The sequence below is a fragment of the Sinocyclocheilus rhinocerous genome, unplaced genomic scaffold (assembly GCF_001515625.1).
Source record: "Sinocyclocheilus rhinocerous isolate Xijiao unplaced genomic scaffold, SAMN03320098_v1.1 scaffold1542, whole genome shotgun sequence".
Lineage (NCBI taxonomy): Eukaryota > Metazoa > Chordata > Actinopteri > Cypriniformes > Cyprinidae > Sinocyclocheilus > Sinocyclocheilus rhinocerous.
Window position 1 is genome coordinate 251,628 of NW_015666540.1, and position 23,904 is coordinate 275,531.

A 23,904-nucleotide genomic window follows, 5' to 3' on the forward strand; every position below is an offset into this window, starting at 1 on the left:
GATTCTTTGAAGAATAGAAAGTTCAAAAGATCAGCATTTATATGAAATGGAAATCTTTTGCAACATTATAAATGTCTTTACTGTCACTTTAGATCATTCTGATGTGTCCTTGCACCCGCTTTTTGTGTGAGGTATGCTGGCAGACCTTCAAAGCTGTAGGACTGTACTGCCCATGTTTACTAATGACTGAAAACATTAAAGCCGTACCATGTGTGTGTGTGTGTGTACGCGCGCGCATAGCCAGGAAATTGCCCCTATTAGTGGAACTCATCCAGGTTCTCAGTTCTGTGGCAGACTGACTTCTTGTCTCCTGTCGTGTCCTATCGTCTCATCTTGTCTCCAAATGTCTCGTCTCACTTCTGCTTTGCTCAAACAGTGGTCTGTCAAAAATTATTTATGCAATACCCATTATTTATTGTTTGAATTCTTCTTTTTTGTAGCTTTTTCTAGACAGAATACACAAAAATGCTTCGTTTCACATCAGGCAAAGAGCGTGTTGCGTGGTGACGTCCATCTGGAGGTAGTTTAGGGGTAAATTGCGATGGCTGTGTTCCTAGGTGCTTAGTGAAATGGCCACCTTGGGACTGAATCAAGAACACAAGGCCAAATAAGTGTGTCACCTGAGCTGAAGTGGGTCCTCTTAGAGAGAGAGAAAGAGACTGTGTGTGAAAGACTGCCCGCTTTTACTGCTCGGGACATTTGCCAGAAGCACACTAGCCATTTGCTGTAACTTTATAAGTAATTTCATATATACAAACAGACTTTCTTTCTTTTTATACTCTCCTCTTTTCTCCTCTCCACCAAACAGTATCTTCCTCCTCATTGAATTTGCTTTTAATTGTTGGTTTTGAAAGTCTGGCACAGCTTTAAGGCATCATTATCTCTTCAGGGATTGAGTAGGTTGTTCTCTAAGTTGCTGTGTAATTGGTGATCTGTCATTTCTGTTCCTTTTGTTCTCTGCAGACATTTGCCCTTTTGGCCATCTGGCTTTCTGTACTTAAATCCTTTCCCTTTTTATATTCCAAAAAGTCAACGGAAGCCCAAATTTAACATAACCTGTTTGTTTTTCAGCAATAGCATGTGTGCGTTCAAAGTGCATGTCCGTCAGAGTTTGTATGTGTCTCTGTTGGGGCAGAGTGGGGATGCGGATGAAAGGACATTGATGCGCTCTTGGCTTTTCGGCTCTATTCAGATACACACAGAGTGAGTATTGTTAAAGGAGCTGGCCCTCCTGGAGCTCCACTGCTTTGAAGGAATCGCCAATGCATTAGCTTGATATTGTCAACAAATGAACACGTTCATAGTACAGCGAAAGCAAGTTAAACACAGCAATCTGCTCTCTTTGCTCTAGTTCACAAACACAATTAAAGGGTTAGTTCACCCAAAAATGAAAATTAGCCTGTGATGTACTCACCCTTGAGGCATCCTAGGTGTAAATGACTTCCAATCGGAGTTATATTAAAAATTGTCCTGGCCCCTCCAAGCCTTACAATGGGGGTAAGCGGGTGCTTTTTGTCAACAGTCCAGAAGACGTGAAATAAAGTGTGCGCATCCGTAATAAAGCGTGCCTCACACGGCTCCGGGGGGTGAATAAGGGCCTCCTGTAGCGAATCCATACATTTTTGTAAGAACAATATACATATTTCAAACGTAATAAACACTTTTTTCTCACTTCCACTGACTGTCATACATGCAAGTCATTCCAGCGGATGACGTAGGATGTATACGCAGCGCGCGCCTCTGAGATATGCTAGTCTCGCAAGTTTGTTTACAGGAGCAAATAAAAGCAAAGTTTCCTTACTTTAGCAAAGGAAAACCAGTCTCTTCTTGGTTTATATCGAAGTCCTCTGACATTTTTCTTTACAAATCCTCATTTTGTGCTTTTAATTCGTGACCGGCATTTTGTTTTGTTCTCTCTCCACATTCGTCACTAATCACGCAACGCTGACGTCCTACGTCATCCACCGGAACGACTTTCGCATACGACAGATAGCGGAAGTGATAGAAAAGTGTTTATTACGTTTGAAATATGGATGTTTATCTTACAAAAACGCATGGATTTGCAAGTCATTCCAGCGGATGACGTAGGATGTATACGCAGCGCGCGCCTCTGAGATATGCTAGTCTCGCAAGTTTGTTTACAGGAGCAAATAAAAGCAAAGTTTCCTTACTTTAGCAAAGGAAAACCAGTCTCTTCTAATCTCTTCTGGACTGTTGACAAAAAGCACCCGCTTAACCCCATTGTAAGGCTTGGAGGGCCCAGGACAATTTTTAATATAACTCCGATTGGATTCGTCTGAAAGAAGAAAGTCATATACACCTAGGATGCTTTGAGGGTGAGTAAAACACAGGCTAATTTTCATTTTTGGGTGAACTAACCCTTTAAGGTTTGGTGAAGGAAAAAGTAAGATAGGGTAGAGAAATCAGATGAAGTTGGATAAAGAATTCCCCAGAATGCTGTGCATTTAGGTCTAATTGAATGTGAAAAGTAAATGTCTTGGAATGCTGTCCTATTTACAGATAATAAATGTTTTTAAGCAAACATCTCAATCCATACATATGTCTTCATATTGTAATTACGGTACCTATTTTTAGATTTTTTTAAATTTATTTATTTATTTTTGTTCAAGAACATGTACTGGTCATATTTACCCCCAAAATCATAAGAAAGTTATATTTATATGTTATATATATTATATTATATATATATATATTATGTTAGATATATTCAATATTATATATTGAAATTAAATATGAAGCCCATTTTATAACCATTACACATTTTTGAATTGTGTTTTGAATTATTTGACAATTAAGAGAATAAATATAATATTAAAACATATTGCAATTAATAGTTTTTTTTAAGTTGAACACTAAGAACATAACGTCCAAAAAGCCCAAAACCTTTTCATAATGGTTCTTTGTTTTAGGGGTGAAATGTATCCTGGACATATATTTTATGAATTGCCTTTTAATATGTGTCCACATTAAGCCCACATTTTAAATGGTTTAATAAGAAAAATAAAGCACTCAAACATTTGGAATGCAGAGTAAGTATTTTGGAAAGTGACACTACAGAATTTGGGAGGGGGACAGTAAAAAAAGTTGCCAGTTGACTCTCAAAGTGAAAACCAGCTTAAAATGAGCAAAATTCCCAACATGATCAGGTCTGCAGTTTAAGTGTTTAAATCACCCACCATTTCAGTCTCAAAGGGTCAGTCAAAACTGGAGAAACCATCATAAACATTAATAATCAAAACTGACTGATATTCATGCTTTTAATGGTCAGGATATTGATGTAATCCAAGTTGATTTCTAAACTCTTCAAGAAGATGTATTAAAAAGCAGCAAATGTGTGTCAACTTTAGAGGACCTTTTCATTTCCTGAATTAGGGCTTAATAAAGGGCAGAGAAATAATGCTCATGTATCAGCTCATACTTGTCATGTGTAAAGGGCATTCTACTATGAAAGATTAATGCTGAAATAACTCTTGAGTATGTTTTTCTACCTGCCAGCATGACCGCTCTTTTCTTCAAGACCCACAGCTTGCATGTGATTCCCTCCAGCTCTTAGGCACCCACCTGGGGCTCATGAAAGGGAAGGAAGGAGTGCGTGGAGTCTGGAGCCTCGTGGCTATGTGGTCTTTACTTAACCTCTCTTGTGCACAAGTTAAAGACAAGGCTGTTAACTTGACAAATCGCCCTCTTTTCCAAGAAGTGTTATCTTGACCATGTTCTTTGCAGCATGTAATCTGTACTTTTAATTTTAAACAAGTATAATTATAGCACTGTTGGCTGCGTTGTTTTGAAGAAATTGCATATTGTCATCTTCTTTCACATCTTTCCTTTCTCCTCTGTTTTTCCAAATAATATTTTTATTCTTATCCATGTTGTTCCCTGAGGACTTAATGTATTGTAGGGAGAGGGAGAAATTATGTTTTGATCTCTTGTTTTCTTTGACTAGTCTGGTTTCTTTTTGTTACATAAATAGGAAACAAAATACACTGGGTTTCCTTGGCCTCCCCTGTTGTGTGTTTTAAGTGTGGGTGGATTGCCTTTACATATTTTCCCATCTAATCTTCGCCAGTGTAATTAAAGCTTTTGGATCAGATAAAGTGATAAAACTTTGTTTCTGTCAATGCATTGGGTCCCTAGTCTATGTTTTGGAAAGATAACGTTTATAAGAGATAACCATTATGACTTTCTAAAGACTGTGGTTCATTGCTTGTGTAAGTGGTGCCCCCTTGTGTTCACTAGAAGAGATTGGTGGTACAGTGGATGGAGTATACCGTATTAAAAGCATATAATCCATTGAAAATGAGTGTGTCTGTGATTTTGATTCAATGTGTTCTATGTGCTGCTTTCTTTTTGGCTGTAGGATCTGTCTGTCTGACTCATTTCCCCTGTTCTCCACTGCAGGACATTAATGTTTGCATCATGGAGAACTACCCAGAGTGCTCTAACCCACGTCTCTTCTACATAGTTCCATACTTTTGTGGACAACACCCTCAGTGCAGGTAATTATGACCCATCACTCTTTGGGCAATAATGTTGATGATGGCTGAAACGCTTTCAAACCAAAAACAATCACTCTTTTTAATGGCATTCACTGAACTTGTACACATGCTTATTGTTATCTTATTGATGATTATAGAGTTAAACAGCTGTTTTGAAATCATGCAGATTTTCTTCCAGTTCTGCACTTTCACAAGCCTAAAGGGGTAGTTCTTCCAAAAAAATCTAAATTGTCATTGTTTACTCACTCTCAAGTCATTCTAAACCTGCATGGTTTTCTTCCAAATATATGCAGACAAAGATATTTTGAAGAATATTTAGGTTCCCATTGACTTTTGTTCAAAAAATAAAATGGAAGTCAAAAAATGCTGTTGAAAGGATCTTTTGAAGTAATTTTGGTAACCAAGCAGTTTTTGTTCCCTTCGACTACCATTTTATTTATTGTCAATGAATTGTAAAATGTCATCATTTACTCATCCTTATGTGGTTGAGTAAATGATGGCAGGATTTTCATTTTTGGATGGACTATTCCTTTACGATCTTATGCTGTATTAACAAATAAATGTTTTTAAAATCTCTTTGGTTTAGCAAGCTGAAATCTTTGTATGTTTTCTTGTCAAATAATTGGCTGGGGTTTTTTTTTGGTCTGCCTCAGGGAGCCGGGTGTTTGGGCTGTGGAGAGGGCCAAACAAAATGTTATAGAGAACTTCCTACTTGTGGGAATTCTGGAGGAGTTGGAGGATGTGTTGCTCCTTCTGGAGAGACTCCTACCTCACTACTTCAGTGATGTCCTAACCATCTACAAGAGTCCAGGTGTGTTTTATTCAATTACTTTGAAATCTTGTGGGAAATTAAATAAAAATAAAGAAAATAAATAAATGTGAATGCAAATATGAATACAAATGAATGAGCACGCAGAGATTCGGATAAAGAAAAATAATTAAAACACTCTTTGATTATCTTCTGGAAACATTTTGTAAACTCATTTTGCACATCAACTTTAAAACAATAATAAGTGAAGCATGTTCCAAATGATTTTTAGATGTCTTGAATTGCACACTGTAGCTTTCTCTGTGGCTCATAGTTTTGTAAATCTGCAGCATTTTGGAAGATGGGGAACCTTACAGGCACAGTGAAGAAGCACATGCCCACTCTAGAGGCCCTACAGGTGCTTTACCAAAGGATGAAGTCTGAGTATGACTTTTACAACTTCATTCGTGACCAGTTCCATCTCACCAAGAAGAAGATCGGCCTCAAGTCCACCTCCCAGAACTCTGCTCATGAACCTGACTTTCTCCGTGAGCTTGCCCTCAGGACCCATGAACCTTTGGAGGAGGAGGAGGAAGAGGAGGAAGAAGAGGACGTGGGGCAAGAAGATGCCAACATCTGGTTGGTTCAGCCCTGAGTAATAGCCATGGAGGTGTAGGCATGGCAGATATCTCATAAGCTTGATGTCTATGTCCAGTCAGGAGGTAGAGTCAAAAGTCCCAGGTTAAAATTGGGTGTGTAACCCCTGTTTTTAACGGGATGGCCCTTCAAGACACTCTCAAGAGGAGAAGGGGGTCACAGAAGCGTCTGAATAATTGTTTAAGGAACCAACAATTGTGGCAAAATGATTTTGTTCATGTTTATGAAATTGAGTTGGTTATGGTCATTTCCTGGTGAGATGATTCAAGATTGGAATTACAGGGATATTGCTGGATTGTCAGAATGGAGGGATGAACTAATTGTGGTATAGCAGAATGAGATACTGTGGAAGTCTGATTTTAGGCACTACTTCTGTACACTTGGTACCCGGGTGATCTCAGACTCACACATCAACACACACTTTCACACATGAACACATTCAGACTATGCTATGGAGGCGAGTGAGGATCACAACAAAGTGCCAAGGATTACTGCATTAAGCTTGGAAGCCGTAGCTGTAATCACCGTAAACAACTCAAACACACCAATCAGATCTCATCATCTCATCATCACTCGCTTCCTCCTCTGGTTCCAGAAACCTGCTGCAACTCTGTGCCAGAATTTCAGTGCTAATCTTTTTTGAAAGGATCATTTTATATTGTACATGTAAGGTGTTGTACAATGAATCTAAAACTTTTGAATGCCTGGAAGATGTCAAATGCAGCACACTGTTCATTTAAAATGTTTGATGTGGATGTTAAACATTTTCTCGCTTTGTCAGTGTGTCATCTGTTGTGTTCAGTCATTGCGTAAAATTGGGCCCTTAAGTTCCGATTTGGTACACAATGTGCTAAGAACACTTAAAAGTAATAGTTCACACGAAAATGTAAATTGTAATGATGTTTTTGTTAGCAGCAATACAATTTTATCCCATCCTGGATTGCTTTACAGTGTATAATATAAAACTGCTGGGATATCAAACAATACCTTGCTAGTTAGAGCTAAGCTATTCAAAGTTCACTGGTGGTTGACTGTGATAATGTTTTATACCATACTTATCTGTCAATGCCTAATATTTTGGGCAGGATCACAAGCTAAAACAAGAAGACAGTAATATTAAACTAAATTAATTATTTTGGAGGTAAAATGAATATACTCATGATCAATAAAACTGTCACACATATTGAAAAACACATGGAAAAACAACTGACAGCAGGACAAAAATGTTCTTGAATGTGAAAGCATGAGTTTGTACATTGCATTTTAAATCCAATATATATATATATATATATATATATATACATATATATATGTATATATATCCATAAGGTTCCCGTAGTGTTTTAATTGAAGAATGGTCCACTTGCATTGTTTACAGGTCAGCTTGATGGGACGTTTTTGTTGAACTATGCTGGTAACGTGAAATGAATGATTAATTCATGACTAAATAGATGCTATAGCTACAAGCTCTCACAGAATTTAACACTTCCCATTTAAACTTGCCAGTTAAGTGTATAGGTGTATGTACTTGTTTTGTGTTCAATGTGGATTTTTATATTGTTTAATTTATTGTACAGTATTACTACTTTTGATGATTGCATTCCATGTACAAATCTCAGGGGGAAAAAAAGCAGGTATATATTTTGTGACATCTAACAGCTGGCAAATATTAAAGCATCTGATACTTAAATGTTACTTAAGGACAGCTGGAGTGACTCTTTTGGATACCAAAACTGAATGAAATGGCTAACATTAAGAATAAACTGCACCTTTACTGGGAAAGCTCTCAAAATAAAAGCATTTTAACAGCAGTTGTTGTTGTTGTTTGTAGAACCTTTTTATATTTTCTTATTATATATTTCTTATATACTTAGGCCTATATATTATGGTTACAAAATGTTGTCTTATTTTATGGTAACAAAATTATTTACATTGTTTTAATAACGTCCTTTTTATGGCAGTTTAAAACCCCAATATTTATATTAGTTATTTTATATATCGATTATAATATTGTTTACTATTGATTTCAAACAAGGTGTTTCGTGCGTGAGCCCATTCAAAGCATAATAAGAACATCTCTAGAATCCTGGTTCATTTACTTAACTGATTAATTTACAGTAGCCTATTTCATTCCCTGAAGCGCGTGACTGTTTTCCCGCCTCCAATAGACTGACAAGCGCGAGCAAATTGTATTCTAGTGTTGGCTGTGAGTGCGCATGAACCTTTCGGGACGTCACGGAACAAGCGAGCGAAATATAATAAAAGTCACATGCTAGCACCTGACCAAATAATAAAAAAGCTATATGTGCTGCTTGATGCTTTGATTTGAGTGAGTGAATAATGATTCAATGATTCACTCATAATAAGTTTACTTGTCACCACCTACTGGCGTAATGACGCATGACTTGCATAAATTAATCTTTTTGGTGAACTGATTCAAAAGTATCGAGTCACTAAAATGAATCAAAATCCCTGCCAGTAATAAACACGCCTGTGTGACCTTCTTATTTTAGAAATGGCAGGATATGGCCATTTTAAAATGGCGGTATGAAATCATTTTCTGGACACTTACGAAGCATCCTAGAGAAACTGGGGAATACTTGCAAAGGCCGGATGCCGTAATCAATTTAGGAGTCAAACTGTCCTTCTAGATCCTGTCAGTTTGGATAAACATGAAGTGCTTTTGATCACTCAAAGTGAAGGTAAGCAACAGAATAGCTCTTCTTCATAATTTAAATGTCTAAATATTTTCTGATTACACCAGCTGTGTGTGTGTGTGTGTGTGTGTAACTCAAAATGACGAGGTAGAAGATATCACTTGAGTATATTTATATGAAATAAGCAGTAAATATATAAGAACAGGAACAGACAGTAAATAAGAACTGCTGCTACAACCTGCTACGCACAGTAAATACAATGTAGTAGCGTAGTTCATGCTGTTGTGGATGTTGTTTTGCTGTTTACAGATTTCAGTGCTGTGTGTGACAAGTCTCAAGACATCTAACGTTATTTCAGTGATGTCTGTAAGGTGTTACGGATATTATTTTCTGTGCGCTATTACATAAAATTGCCTGTAGCATTTTTTTTTATCAAGTAGAGTGTGCTAATGCCTCTGAGTCTGGCCATATTGTCCTTTGGGTTGAGATGTGGTGATGGTGGTCCTTGACATCTGGGTAGTTGACATAACATTTCAGCCGTGTCAGTATTGTGACATGCTACAGTATACTTCATCTAATACTGTTTCAAAACATTTTTATCATTTTAATTTCTGTATGTCATACATGCAGTTTTTATGGCCTGATAACACAGAAGTATTTACATACAAAGAATCATTTTTTAATAAAAAGAAGAAAAATGCATCTTGAATGTTAATGAAAGTTAATTGACATTTGTCATAAACAACCTTTTATTTGTCAGTAAACTATATGCAAAAGATAAGCAGATGCTCTAAAAAGTTTTAGAAACACTGTTTGCATGGATGTACTGTAGTAAGCCAAGGTGTATTTCCCCAAGTTCAACAGAAGTGGGAGCCCTTGCTTCAGGAACCCCCAGCTGTAATGGTTTCGGTAGGGCTTTGCTGCTAGTTTAGCTGCATGATAATTTCCATGGCATTTATACTGGAAGGCATGTAAACAGAATGGTTTTGCTGCAAAGTTTCAGTTGTTGTATTTTCTGATACATTCAATAATTGCCTTATTTATAAAATTCAAGTACTAAGTAGGCTACACAACAAACACACACAACCTTAAATTGTCTTAATCTCACGTTTTAGTCCTGGTGAGTGTTTAAGGTATCATTTAGATTGGTTTGATCTCTGTCTCTTAAGGTTTGTCCTGAAATAGGTGTCTGTGTTTGCATCAGTTAGGGCATGTGTATTTGTGCTTAGCTGGGTATCAAAGCAGGGTCAAAGTGCAGTGTCCAGCTGGCCCTGTCCACCAGGGATCATTTCTATTCGTGTTCTATTTGTGCCAGCACTGATAACCCAAACCTCACATGCACAAGTAGGGTACAACATGTCCCCCTGGCAGTTTTTAAACAGTTTTTCAATAGCTTTCGAATAAGTGGAATGATAGTATTTGCATAAAAAAAGCCCAGTTTTTACTCCTGTAAAAATCACTGTTAGGTACAGTGGGCAGAAGAAGGGAATGCAGAATGCCTGTACCATAATAAATGAGTGGGTGAATTTGTTGTGTAGGATGTGTAAAGTAGGCCTGCTTGGACTGTTCTAATCACAATGGACATTCATTTGTGAAATATGCTTGTGCTGACAATAGTACTCCAATATACACAAAAACAAAAAGGTGTTAATGTGAATTTGTCCAGTAGGGGCCATAAGTAAATGAATAACACACAAAATTTCCTTTTTGTACGATGAGAACCTCTGACTGCAATAATAGACTGTTAGGCTATTTATTTATTTTGTAGTAAGGGCTGGCAGTGCACAGCTTGTCCTGGGCCTCCTACCCTCTGTCACAGCGAATGAGAGACGCCTGCCTTACGCCCACTAACCTGGAAAATATTTCCCACCTTTTCCATGAGTAGTTCTTTCTTCTCATTAGAGAATGAAAGGTGAACAGCACAGGAAAAGGACATTTAGTACCTACTTAAATCGCCGATTTTTATAGCCACTGTAATTATTTTAATGAAACAGGTCTAATTTATACATGATGTCATATTTATTAACATATGACATTCTTTAGACAAACGTGTTGCTATGACAACTGCACATGACTACAGCAAGAATCTACTATCCCTGCTTATTTGGTCCAAAAACACACAATAAATTCATAAGCTTGAGGAAAATTGTAAATGCACTGATTATAAAGTCTATGAAGAGAAAAATAGCTGTATTACAAAAAAAATCAAGACTTTACAAGCATTTTAAGTAGATAATACTATTTTGAACTCTGCATTACATTCCTCATGTCATGCAAAGTGAGGTAAACTACAGGACAATAAGATAAAAATAATGACATATTAAATAAAATAATATAAAAGCACCCAGAATAAAGAAGTTCTGAAGTATTATAAAGTACAGTCTCAGTTTACTATGAACAACACGGATACATCTGGAGCTAAACCCTGAGATGCAGTTGTATAAAAAAGAGCTTCAACTAACAAGGTCTGTCTTTCAATGAATCATGCATAGAAACTTATCACACCGTTAACTGATAATGAACAAGTGTTTCCTTTTTCCAATGTAGCTGAAGGCAATGTTCTTGCTAATACTGTCAGGTAAAGTAGGTAAATGGTGTTTAAGGTCCATTACACGTTAGTGCATCGAAATGTTCATATATCATCATTTTATTATGTTCACATTGCTATATGAAATTTATTTGCAAAAACTATTGCTAAAATTAGCAAATTGTAAAACCTATTTAGGAAACACTAATAGATTTGTTAGATTTTTTTAAATCCAACATAAATATCTTAAAAACTGTAAAGTGAGCAAACACCAAAACTAAAGGACCTTGGACCACAAAACCAAGTCATAAGGGTCCATTTTTAAGGGTCAATTGAGAGTTATACATCATTGTTATATGAGGACAATATTTGGCTGAGATACAACTATTTGAAAATCTGGAATCTGATGTTGCAAAAAAATCTAAATATTGAGAAAATCGCATTTAAAGTTGTCCAAATTAAGTTCTTAGCAATGCATATTACTAATCAAAAATTAAGTTTTGATATTTTTACGGTAGGAAATTTACAAAATATCTTCATGGAACATGATCTTTACTTAATATCCTAATGATTTTTGGCATAAAAGGAAAATTTATCATTTTGACCCATACAATGTATTGTTGGCTTTTGCTACAAATATACCTGTGCGACTTATGACTGGTTTTGTGGTCCAGGGTCACATTTACTCTTCTTCTGCAAATTTTTTTCTGGAGAAATCCAGTCATTTCAATAGGAATCCACACATATTTCACAACGGTTTCAATTTGGTCACAGATTCTTGGTTTGGAAGTGACTTCTGTGTAAACTGTGCTTCATACATTGCTACACTACTGGGGAAGTCATGGCCTAATGGTTAGAGAGTCGAACTCGTAACCCAAAGGTTGCGGGTTCGAGTCTCGTACCGGCAGGAATTGTAGGTGGGGGGGGGGAATGTACAGCGCTCTCTTCCACCTTCAATACCGTCTCGTACCGGCAGGGATTGTAGGTGGGGGGGGTGAATGTACAGCGCTCTCTTCCACCTTCGATACCACGACTGAGGTGTCCTTGAGCAAGGCACCGAACCCCCAACTGCTCCCCGGGCGCCGCAGCAAAGAAAATGGCTGCCCACTGCTCCGGGTGTGTGTTCACGGTGTGTGTGTGTTCACTGCTGTGTGTGTGCACTTTGGATGGGATAAATGCAGAGCACTAATTCCGAGTATGGGTCACCATACTTGGCCACATGTCACGTCACTTTCACTTTCACTTATTGACAATAGAACTTTTTGCACCCAAAATTTAGCTGAAATTTCACCAGTGTGACTGCAAGAGTATGTGCATAAGAGGTTTTGGCTGAAATGCAAAAATATAATACTTAGTGGTTTAGATAAATGAGGTCCTGCCTTGCAAGCTCTTTGTTAAAATTAGGATTTTCAGAACAATTACAAAATATTAAAATATTCACAATCAAATATACCAACATTTTATAATTATCCAAACTTCACTCACAAACTCACACACGCAGAACACAGCCTCTCATTCAGACTTGTATATTGGAGTATGTAGTGTTCTTAGTCAGTAGAGGCACTTTCAGGAAACCTAGGTTAATATGGATTTAGGCTTTGATGGTTTGGTTCATCTCTAGTGCATCCACAGCAGCGATCTTCGTATTGGGCTTGGAGCCTAGAGCTTCAGCTTCTTCTAAAGTTGAGGTGAGGGGCTGTCCCAGAGTTTCCGGCAGAAACATGGTCAGGATCCCGATGATGAAGGCCAGAATTCCCACAATGAGCTACAGAATAATAGAGAGCATAAGCTTCCTTAGCATTGTTCAGTCCAGCAAATATATATCATGTTGTATCATGCTTCAGTTCTAGACCACACTGTACTAGATTAATTGAGTGCTGTTACATACCTGAGGCAGATAGATCCAGATGTCAGCAAGGTAAACACAGAAGGGAGCCACCACACTTCCCACCCGACACATCATACTACCACTGCCGACAGCCAGGGACCCGTTGGACCAGAAATAATGTCTGTTATTAAATCACTAGATAACATGCATGTATGTAATGCTCTTCCAGTCAACTTCAGATATGCCCAGTAAAGAAATTGATGAAATAGGTTGTTTCTAGGTTTATATGTATTGGAATGTTAAATATATTGTCAAAGAAATGTAACGGTACTGGATAAAACTGAAGTAGACCACAGCAGGGAGATTGAAAATGAGTAACTTACTTTGGTGCAGTTTAGTCAAGGCCAGTTATGATATTGTGTTGCAATCGTTTTTTTAGCTTCAGACTATGAATGTATCCAATTGGAGGATATCAAATGTATTTGAGCCAATTTTAGAACATATATTGTTATCTTTATAATGTATTTCCTAGCAAAAAGTGAGTTTCTGCACAAGTTTGTTGTGTTCAGACTTGAACATCTAGTAGTATGTGATCCTCAGTCGTTTAGTGTATGATGCCCAGTTTTTCTCTGTGTGCATTCACAAAGTCAGCAAGTGTATGACAACTATTTTAAAATCTGTCTAGATTAAAAAAATTTGTATAGTGTATTCCAGTCTTTAGTGTGGATGGCTACATATAGAGTATTAGAATAAGACATACCTGATGATTGTTGGGTAAAGCTCACAGGTGTACAAGTAAATCAGACCAAATGCAATGGCGATAGCGAATTTCCCTGTCATACTCAGGACTATAGCCAATATCTCAATATCCTGAAATAAAGAGAGAGAAACACAAAGTGAAACTATATTTATCAGCAACAATGTTTCAGCCATCAGCTGTTTGGAGAGTTTGCCAGTAGCAGGCCATAGTAGGGCTTCCTTAAATTCGGGATCAGACACAAGTCTAAACGTCCCCAAGACATGTCCCCTTTGACCCCCTCTCAGAAGCCCCCAGCTGCCATATGTATAAACAGTCACTTAGATGACAGGTCTATTTATAGATGTTTGGAGCAACGATGGCTGTACTCACGCCACACTCAGCCATTTCAGTGTGTCAGCAGTGCAGCTATTAGTTATGAGGGGTGAGGTGATCCTGATGGAATATCAACCCACTAACACATTCTTCTTACCCTGTGCTTTCAGTGACCTGCTGGTGACCAAGGCTGTTTGGTACGGTGACCCAGTAATGCACAACACAACGAAATCTCCACAACACAAGGGAAACAAGCCGCAACACAATGAAATTAGCACAATACAATGGAAACAAGCTGCAAACACAACGAAAACCATTAGTCCTATGCATTGTGTTGCCTGTAGTCTACTGGTCCACCATAGTTTGGAGGCTAAGAAATGTGCTCCATTTATTTCATAAATGACATCCCTTCATTTCTTTGAAGTCATTCATACTGCTCCCTTTGATGACCTGTATTTTGAATCAGTGTATAAAGAGGGCTGTTGCTCCTAATACAGCATGTTGACATTCAGACCAACAGCACAATTTTGATTTTTTTAGACAATTCAGTGAACAATAGAGTAATATTGAGTAACTTGAAGTCATATTAGAATTAATGTTTGCAGATCTCTGAGCAACATACAGTAGTGACGTTTTGATTCATAAACTTGTACACTTTTTTTTCTGAATGAATTAGTGGCTGTATCCGAGTATGTATACTTTCCTACATATAGTAGGCAGTAACCAGTATGTGAAAATAGTATGTCCAAATTCACAAAATATAAAACGGTAGTCGAAAAGTACCCAGATTACCTACTTCTTTGGACTTCCTCTCTCATGGCCTCATGGTTTGTGAATGACATAAAAGGGATTCTATATAGAGCTATATACCGGGCAATACTTTTTTTCTGGTTGCAAAGTAATTACTTATTCAAAACAAGTACCCACTCTGCGAGTATGGGAATTCGGATGTAGCCAGTGTTTGGAACAAAATGGTTGAGGGGTTCAGTGACTCGCTCATAAAGACAGTCACTTGTCACCGCCTGCAACATTTTGTTAAGAAGTTCATCTTTTCATACACAATTCTTGCAATGATAATGGCTAAAAGCAGTGTATGTATTGATTCTGATTCAGTTAAGTGTAAGCATAGCATTTAGTGAAGAAGCATCTGAAACACTTTCACCTTTTTAACCTTTCATCCAATAACAGTTTAACAACCATGCTAAACTGACATACTGGGCTTGTGCATAGTACATGTATTAGTCTCAAGAAGCCAAGGAGACACTTGCAGATCTATAATTCAAGAGGCTGCCATGACACTGAGGAAACTGCCATTTATTTTAAGTTAAACTGAAATTTGGCACTGACCATGAGGGAAAGTGGTCTAGTTGACACTTAACACCAACTACAGCATATAGAGTGAAAAACATACTGACATGACTACCATGCCTCACATATTCAAAAGATTTAGCATGTAAAAATAATTCACATTCCCAGATGGTTGAACACAGATCTTGTGACACCAGCAATAACACCATATGGATATCTGCATTGAAGCAATCTGTAACATACAGCTTATTATTAAACGCAAGCGAGACAAGTTGGACAGTCGGTTTGACACACACAGTAAGGTTTGGGGCTTGTTGAGACCTGCACCACTGTGAATTCTCTGGCCAGTCCCACAAGAAAAGGAACAACAATATTGTTTTTGGCAGAACTGTATGTCCTAAGTAGCCTGAGTTCTTAAAAGCATTGTAATACCACAGATCCAACAAGGGAGTCACATGAGGTTCAACTCTATCTATCATGTCACTTGTGAGTGTGTCTAGGGACCAGACAGTAGGAATTAAACTAAAGAAAATAGAAGAACGGGGATATCATCTACACAAGCTTTTTCACTGCATTCCCATCCTCTAAATAGAAGAGATGGTGCTTTTAAAACCTTGTTGCTATACCAACACAGCTGCCAGTAATTTGTTGCAATAATTACATGGGCACTTTTTTTGGTATATGAGGTGGGATGTGTATGCCGTGACCAGTTGCTTGTCTTCAAAACTTCAAGACTTCAAGAAGATGAATTCGGATTGCATAAAATTAGGTCAATGTATTACTGTTGTTAAAAGCACTAAGAAAGTGCGTGCAAAAGGGTTTATCAAAAACAGAACGAGAGGCTCTGATGCAAACAGCTGCCCCAGTTACCATGTGAAAGGCAAACATGTACACAAACACGTCCACTCTTGCCAAGGTTAATCATTCATTTTAGTAATCACTTAGTTCCATCCAGAGGTAATGATAATGAAGCAATTTGGTTCTACACCTGTCAAACCAACTTAAATTTACAAGTTTGCCCAGATTAATATTTTCCACAATTTGTTACGATTTTGAAAAGCTAGTTTTTACATTTTGTGGCTTTGCCATGGGAACTAAATACAATGCCATTTTTTGCTTCCTTGTTCCTTCCCTATCTATAAGAGGCTCAGAATTAGGTTTGTTTCGATTTCTAAATAGCAAATATATTTAACAGTGTTTGTGTGTGTGTGTGTGTGTGTGTGTGTTTTAAAAACTTCAACTATCTTTAAAGTTGGCATACAATTTAAATTCATTCTGTTTTGTAAAAACATGTAATAGGTATTATTTTGAAAATTTCATCCATTTAATTTTTTAATGTGATATTTAATCAAAATGTTATAACTGGACCTTCAGTAAAAAAGACTTATTTTTTTTATAGGACTTCTCCAATCATTTAGTCTGCCTAAACTCAGTCCCTGAAAGCTTACGTCCACCTGCTTTCAATGTTGAGTGCAACACCCACATCTAAGTATCCAATCAACAACCGATGAAAGGAACCAAGACCCTGTCCTACTTTTTTCCATAATCCATTACACTCGGATTTACGTCATAATATGGAAGAAAAGATTTAACACTACTTCCGTTTCATTGTAACTTTAACTGTGTTATGCTATATCGCAGTGTGTATATAGTATATCACATGGATTCACACAGACATGATCTCATACCTGGGGCACCACAATAATGAGCATGCAAGCTACTCCACCAAGCAGCAGAGCCGGGGCACATGTCTTCTTCCTGCCGACCCGATCCATTGCAATGCAGCCAATCAAGTATGACGGAACCTCAATAGCACCTAATAACAGTCAAATAACAGATAGTTAGCTTAAGTGCTGTTAACTTCTATACTACTGAAACTAAACTGCATATAGCTCAGCAGAAATGCTCCAGTTCCAGCAATGCAATACATAAGGCATCATACTAGAAGTGTTTGCTGGTTTTTGTATCTCTTGGAGTAGCAACTTATTTTTGCTTTTGGAAATAGTTCACCCCAATTATTTTTTTTTTTTTCTTTGTTACTTTTAAAGCTTTCCGTTTTTTAAAGACAAGTGCACAAGCCACACTTATGATACTTTTATGATGTGTTTCATTGTAAATGCATGGAAAAAACAAACAGTTAATTATTCTGAATTTGTCATCTTTTATGTAATGGAAAAAAGAAGTCCTTCCGTTTTGGAACAACATGAATGAACAATGACAGATTTTTTGGGGGAGAGGAGGTGACCTGTTTCATTTAAAGCATCAAAACCTTCTTGAGAATAAATGCTAGCACATGCAAACATACACACATCAGTCCATTACCAGCCAGGAAGAGATTGATATACTGATTTCCTCCAAGGTTGACAGACACCAGGCTGAAGACATAGTATCCCAAGCTTCCGATGAACCAGATAGCCCAGCAGGTGGCGCTGCGACCGGCCATTTTCAAGCTTCCAAACATGTCCAGGATGCTTAGCCTCTTCTTGACTTGCATTGCTCTTCCATCTTCCTGCTTATTGTCGTTCAACAGTTCTCCATCACATTCATCCTTTAGCTCTGACACCTAAGGTCAGTGATAAATTTAAAGAATACAAAAGCCGTTAACAAGACCACTTTTTCCCAAATCCATGACTTTCCAAAACTGTTCTTCTTATCATTCAAATAAGCACTTAGAATATTATAATATGATGTTTACAGTGTCTCACAGCATTTCACACTGATCCAAGTTTTGTCATTTCTCTGTGTGAAAAATATGTCCTTGCAAATGTTTGCAACAGATTTTTGGCAGCAATTGCTTTGTGACCATTTTTTTTTTTAGTTTTGAGATGCTTCTTTTAATTTGCATTGCAATTTATGGTACCTCTTTATTTTTGCATGTCACTTTTCTTTCCATTTCCCTGGTAACACTTTAGAATAATGGTCCGTTGTTAAATGGGTCATATGATGCGATTTCAATTTTTCCTTTCTCTTTGGAGTGTTACAAGCTCTTGGTGCATAAAGAAGATCTGTAAAGTTGCAAAGACTAAAGTCTCAAATCCAAAGAGATATTCTTTATAAAAGTTAAGAGTTAACCACGCCTACCTGTGCTGTGGATCGCCGGATCGGCTTTCACCGTGGACGAAGCCCGGGGTCGTCACATGTGGTTGCCGCTCCTTCGTCGAATCCGCCGGGCGTGCCGTTCTCGACCCCGCTGCCTTTGCTCACTCTAGCCCGGCCTCAGCTCACAATAAGCCGCGGCTTTCGCTCACGCTAGGCCGCAGTGTTTTTCGTTGTGAAAGCGAAACTACTTTGTTTGGTCTTCCAAAAGAGGACACCAGTCAGAGCACACCTCGCTTTTTCAGATCGATGAGCTTTGTAAAAATCGACGCGTTTCAAAAAGGCGGGGCATAGCAGAGAAACAATAATGTACAGTATGTGGAAAATAATGTGTTTTTTAAACTTTAAACCGCATAAACACATTTCATTACACCAAATACACAAAATAATGTTCTTTTTAGCAGCATCATATGACCCCTTTAACAAGTAACTATGCAGGAAGTAATAGGTAGTACTACATTAACACTTAACTTAATACTATTAACTAATAGAGAAGCAAGATTAACAAAGCAGTAAGTAGTAGCAAATTTAGGACAAAGGTAGTTACTTGTTAGATATTTGATAATTACTAAAAAAAATATCCTCATTGAGAACTATTTGCGAACTATAACCCATTAATAAAAATAACCAATTAATTACTAATCACAACAGTAACGTCTTAAACGTGAACAATTGGGTTCTTTGTGGAAACTAATTTATGAATATGATATCCCCCAAATAAGTCGGCTACATTTTAAAATTGTGACTACTACTCTTACCAAAGGATGGATGTTCAAACTTAAACATAGAATAATAATAAAAATGAAAATTCACTTAAAAATGTTAATAATTAAGAAGTGATGCTGACAAGCTCATGATTGAATTAGTTCACAATTATGATCTCTGCTTCGTGTCAGTTCAGTATCAATGTATCCCACTCCAAAAGACCTACTGGTAAAATATCACTAGTGCTTCACACAAATGTATGACTGTACAGTATGTGTCAGATATAAAATATGTTAAATAACTTATTAAATTACTTAGTAATTACTGAGTGGTTAAGGTGTTTTTCACTTTAAAATAATGGTCCAGATCACTAGTAGTTCCTTAGTAGCACTTTAGCTTTAAAGTGAAAAATACATTAGCCTCTCACTAATTACTCAAGCGTTACCTTGTCAGCCTGCAGGAACTACTAGTGATCTGGACCATTATTTTAAAGTGAAAAACACGTTAACCCCTCATTAATTTACTTGTGAGTAATTACTAAGTTATTTAACATATTTTATATCTGACATACTCTACAGTCATACATTTGTGTAAAGCACTAGTGATATTTTACCAGTAGGTCTTTTGGAGTGGGATACATTGATACTGACACGAAGCAGAGATCATAATTGTAAACTAATTTAATCATGAGCTTGTCAGCATCTCTTCTTAATTATTAACATTTTTAAGTGAATTTTCATTTTTATTATTATTCTATGTTTAAGTTTGAACATCCATCCTTTGGTAAGAGTAGTAGTCACAATTTTAAAATGTAGCCGACTTATTTGGGGGATATCAAATTCATAAATTAGTTTCCACAAAGAACCCAATTGTTCACTTTTAAGACGTTACTGTTGTGATTACTAATTAATTGGTTATTCTTTATTAACTGGTCATAGTTCACAAGTAGTCAATTGTTCACTTTTAAGATGTTACTGTTGTGATTAGTAATTAATTGGTTATTCTTTATTAACTGGTCATAGTTTGCAAGTAGTTCTCAATGAGGATATTTTTATTGAATAATTATCAAATATCTAACAAGGAACTACCTTTTGTCCTAAATTTGCTACTACTTACTGCTTAGTTAATCTTGCTTCTCTGTTAGTTAATAGTATTAAGTTAAGTGTTAATGTAGTACTACCTATTACTTCCTGCATAGTTACTTGTTAACAACAGACCATTATTCTAAAGTGTTACCATTTCCCTTATTTGGGTGTTTAGTAAAGCTGTTTCATCAGTCCAAGTATGGAACTACTAGTGTCTCATAATCTAAGGTCACAGTAGGAAAGCATATTCTGAAAAGGGTATAATTCATGGCAGGAACAGTTTCAATGTGTTGTCAGTGTGAGTCTACCTTAAGGGTGGGTGGCAGGCTATTGAAGTAAGCCATAGTGTCCAGCAGCTCCTGGGCCTCCTTGTACCGGCCTTTAGCCATTAGGTAGAAAGGTGTTTCTGGAAACTTCCAGCAGTAAAGCAAGAACGGAGAGGTACTGAGGGTGAGGATGATCTGGTAGATCCACCAGACACGAACAAGGTAGCCCACTAGAGCCACTACCATGATGCCCACAGCAAAGGCTGCATGCACATGCATAGAGGTCCATGTGCGCACCTTAATTCGTGTAAACTCTGTCACATACACAAAGACTACAACCAGATACCCGCTCGACACCTGCCAACACACACATACGCCCACACACACACACAGAGAAATAAACATTTATTAGAAATAAACAATGATTAAAATAAATGAGCAGAGAGAGTCAGATGGAAGCAGTGAGGATGGCAATAAATGATTTGCTTTCCTGACAATTTTTTCTCTTTCCTTTCACTTCCCCCCCTAGGAAGTTCTTAAAGTTATTTTATCAAACATTGTGGTGAAATGCATTAGCAATCTATCCCCTTTTGGCAATCAGGCACAGCTAATCAGTAATTCTGTTTTGGCAAAGCTAATCAGTAATTATGCATCAGTAAGCTGACATCTTTATTAATATGTCAGAAACCTTTTTCCCCATGCGGCTGACACGTTTACAATTGATATATTTCTGCTTTGTGTAACGAAGTAAACAAGAGACTGATGATTTTTTTAAAATGGAATCTTTGTGGAAGTTGTTGTTTATGATCTTTTCTGACATTTAACTACACTTTTCAGTTATAATGGGAAATGATTTTTGAAGTGTTAAATTGCACTTTTCAGTTATAATGGGAAATGATTTTTGAAGTGTTAAATTGCTTTGTTGTTTTTCAATTTAATTTTAATTTTAGTTTTCACCATATTTTTATTCTTTCAGCTGTTGAAGTCTGAAGCTTCTCGGCTGTGATAAACAGCTTTGATTTAAAACTAAAATGCAACAGCTAAAGAAGTAAAAGATGTGGGGTGAGTAAAATAAAGGAGAAAGACATTAAAGGGGTCATATGATGCGATTTCAAGTTGTCCTTTCTCTTTGGAGTGTTACAAGCTGATTGTGCATAGATAAGATCCCTGAAGTTGCAAAGACTAAAGTCTCAAAACCAAAGAGATATTCTTTATCAAAGTTAAGACTCTGCCACGCCCCCCTAAATAAATAGCTACATCACCAGCCCTCAGACTGAAACTTACTAAAAAGTATTCACTTGAGACACATACAGTCTAATTAAGTATGTGTATGAATGTAAATGGTTTAAGGCTGTCAAATCGATTAATCACATCCAAAATAAAAGTTTGTGTTTATATGATATGTGTGTGTACTGTGTATATATGTATACATAAACACACACACATACATGTATACATTTAAAGCTGCAGTCCGTAAGTTGCCTCTTTGTCGCAATCTCTGTTTGAAACCTGCAATTCCAGTTATCTGCATAATTATCATCTTTTACGTGGTTGTGCATCGGCATGGCTCCTTAGCACAGATGAATCTAATGTTTTTAGGAGAATGTGTGGCTGTCAGTCACCGCACCAGTGTGGATACTGTACTTAGGAATCAAAGATTCTAAGATACGTCTTGGAAGTATGACCCAAGAATTTTCTATATGTCTGCCACTTTTGTTCTGACCAACTGAGGGAAAAAAAAGCATAACAATAAATTGCGCTACCAATGGTAATTAAATCGATCGCTTAGCTCATATCACAACAAACTAAGCAAATTATTATTATTGTTATACTTTGTTTTTAAATTTTTAAAGGGGTCCTATTATGCTTTTTCACTTTTTCAACTTTAGTTAGTCTGTAATGTTGCTGTTTGAGCATAAAAAAGATCTGCAAAGTTACAAAGCTCAAAGTCCACTTCAAAAGGAGATATTTTATTTAACAGAAATCACTTTTCAAAAACTACAACGAACAACTTGTTTGGACTACAACGCATATTTTCCAAGATTTGTGATATCACAAATATCGACAAATGGGACGAGACCTGGTTGAGCTGCACTAAAGAAGGCAATGAGTGTTATCACTATATGTCGGAGACGCGCTGGTTTTCACAAGGCAGACAAACTTAGAGTGCTTACAATCATCCGTATATATATATACAGTATATATATGTAAATATTTATTAAATATATACATGTATGCTTGTGAATTTACATATACATATAAATACACATATCATGTAAACACAAGCTTTTATTTTGGATGCAATTAATCGTGATTTATCGATTTAACAGCTCTAAAATATTCAGAATATGGACCAATCCACTTACCATTGCAAGAAGGAAACGCATCAACACAAAGAGGTAGTAGTTCCCTGTGAATGCAACAGTGACCCCAAAAATAAACTGGCACAAGCTGGTAGCCATCAAAATGGGGCGCCTGCCAATTCTGGAAAAAGGAAAAGCAAAAATATACACGTTATAAATGTTTTCAATTACCTACAGAAACATGTATGTAGCCATAGACAAATGGCTTTATTTAAACTTTTGGTTTATAAACGTGCTGCCAATCACAGCACACACTGGCCCAGCTAACCAATCACAGCACATTTCGTATTTCAGTAGGCGGGCCTTCATTTGATACAGGAACTATTCGAACCGTTAAAAGAGCATAATAGGACCCCTTTAATGTTAATAACATCAGCGTTGCATGACTATGTGTATATAGTGTGTATTAGTGTTACCTGTAGATTTAATTTCTGTACAGTCTAATCTCTAATTGCCATACCATTCGAATTTCATATGAAGAAATTGTTCTTTTAACCCAAAAAGCAAATTAATGTTCCTTCACTCTAAAAAATGCTGAGTTAAATACAACCCAGTGCTGGGTAAAATATGGACAAACCCAGCAATTGGGTTGTTCTGACCCAACGGTTGGGTTAAATGTTTAACCCAGCTGCTGTGTGAAAAGGCTATAAATCATCCGCCACCTGAAGCATCCTCACATGCGATATAGCCTACTAGTCGGGACTCCTTCTACACTGAAAAAAATGTTTCATTCATCCAATTAAAAAAATGTAGGGTAATGATTCACATCTATATTATATACACAGTGAATATGTTTACAGACGTGATGTAATGACGCAAAGAAGAACTGCGGCATGCTCGAATTTCCAGCAAAAACCTACCAGTATTAGAAAACATTACCGTTGTGAATCGGACTAAGGTAAGGAGATAGTTTTGAACAATGGCTGGTTATGTACTTGCTCAAAAATTTATCATTTTTAACCAAAAAAAGTTACGGACTGCAGCTTTAAGAAGAATATATGCACTGTATATTTATATATAATATAAATCATATATAAATAATAATAATAATTAAAAAAAAAAAAAATAATATATA

At 36.9% G+C, this 23,904-nt stretch overlaps 2 protein-coding genes across 2 annotated transcripts in view; one reads left to right on the forward strand and one right to left on the reverse strand.

Annotated features, from left to right (window-relative positions):
• LOC107732646 (uronyl 2-sulfotransferase-like) overlaps window positions 1-7,183 on the forward strand; it is a 52,437-nt gene extending 45,254 nt beyond the window's left edge. Inside the window, exons 6-8 of the mRNA XM_016544048.1 lie at window positions 4,420-4,517; window positions 5,171-5,328; window positions 5,616-7,183. Of these exons, the coding sequence (XP_016399534.1) occupies window positions 4,420-4,517; window positions 5,171-5,328; window positions 5,616-5,920 (561 nt within the window). The 3' untranslated portion in view covers window positions 5,921-7,183. The remainder of the gene's footprint in view (window positions 1-4,419; window positions 4,518-5,170; window positions 5,329-5,615) is intronic.
• A 4,548-nt stretch (window positions 7,184-11,731) lies between these two features.
• LOC107732637 (solute carrier family 22 member 16-like) overlaps window positions 11,732-23,904 on the reverse strand; it is a 15,406-nt gene continuing 3,233 nt past the window's right edge. Inside the window, exons 4-10 of the mRNA XM_016544036.1 lie at window positions 20,509-20,823; window positions 17,637-17,877; window positions 17,003-17,130; window positions 13,695-13,804; window positions 12,995-13,094; window positions 12,350-12,871; window positions 11,732-11,933 (exon numbers count right to left, since the gene is read on the reverse strand). Coding sequence (XP_016399522.1) covers window positions 12,698-12,871; window positions 12,995-13,094; window positions 13,695-13,804; window positions 17,003-17,130; window positions 17,637-17,877; window positions 20,509-20,823 — 1,068 coding nt within the window. The 3' untranslated portion in view covers window positions 11,732-11,933; window positions 12,350-12,697. The remainder of the gene's footprint in view (window positions 11,934-12,349; window positions 12,872-12,994; window positions 13,095-13,694; window positions 13,805-17,002; window positions 17,131-17,636; window positions 17,878-20,508; window positions 20,824-23,904) is intronic.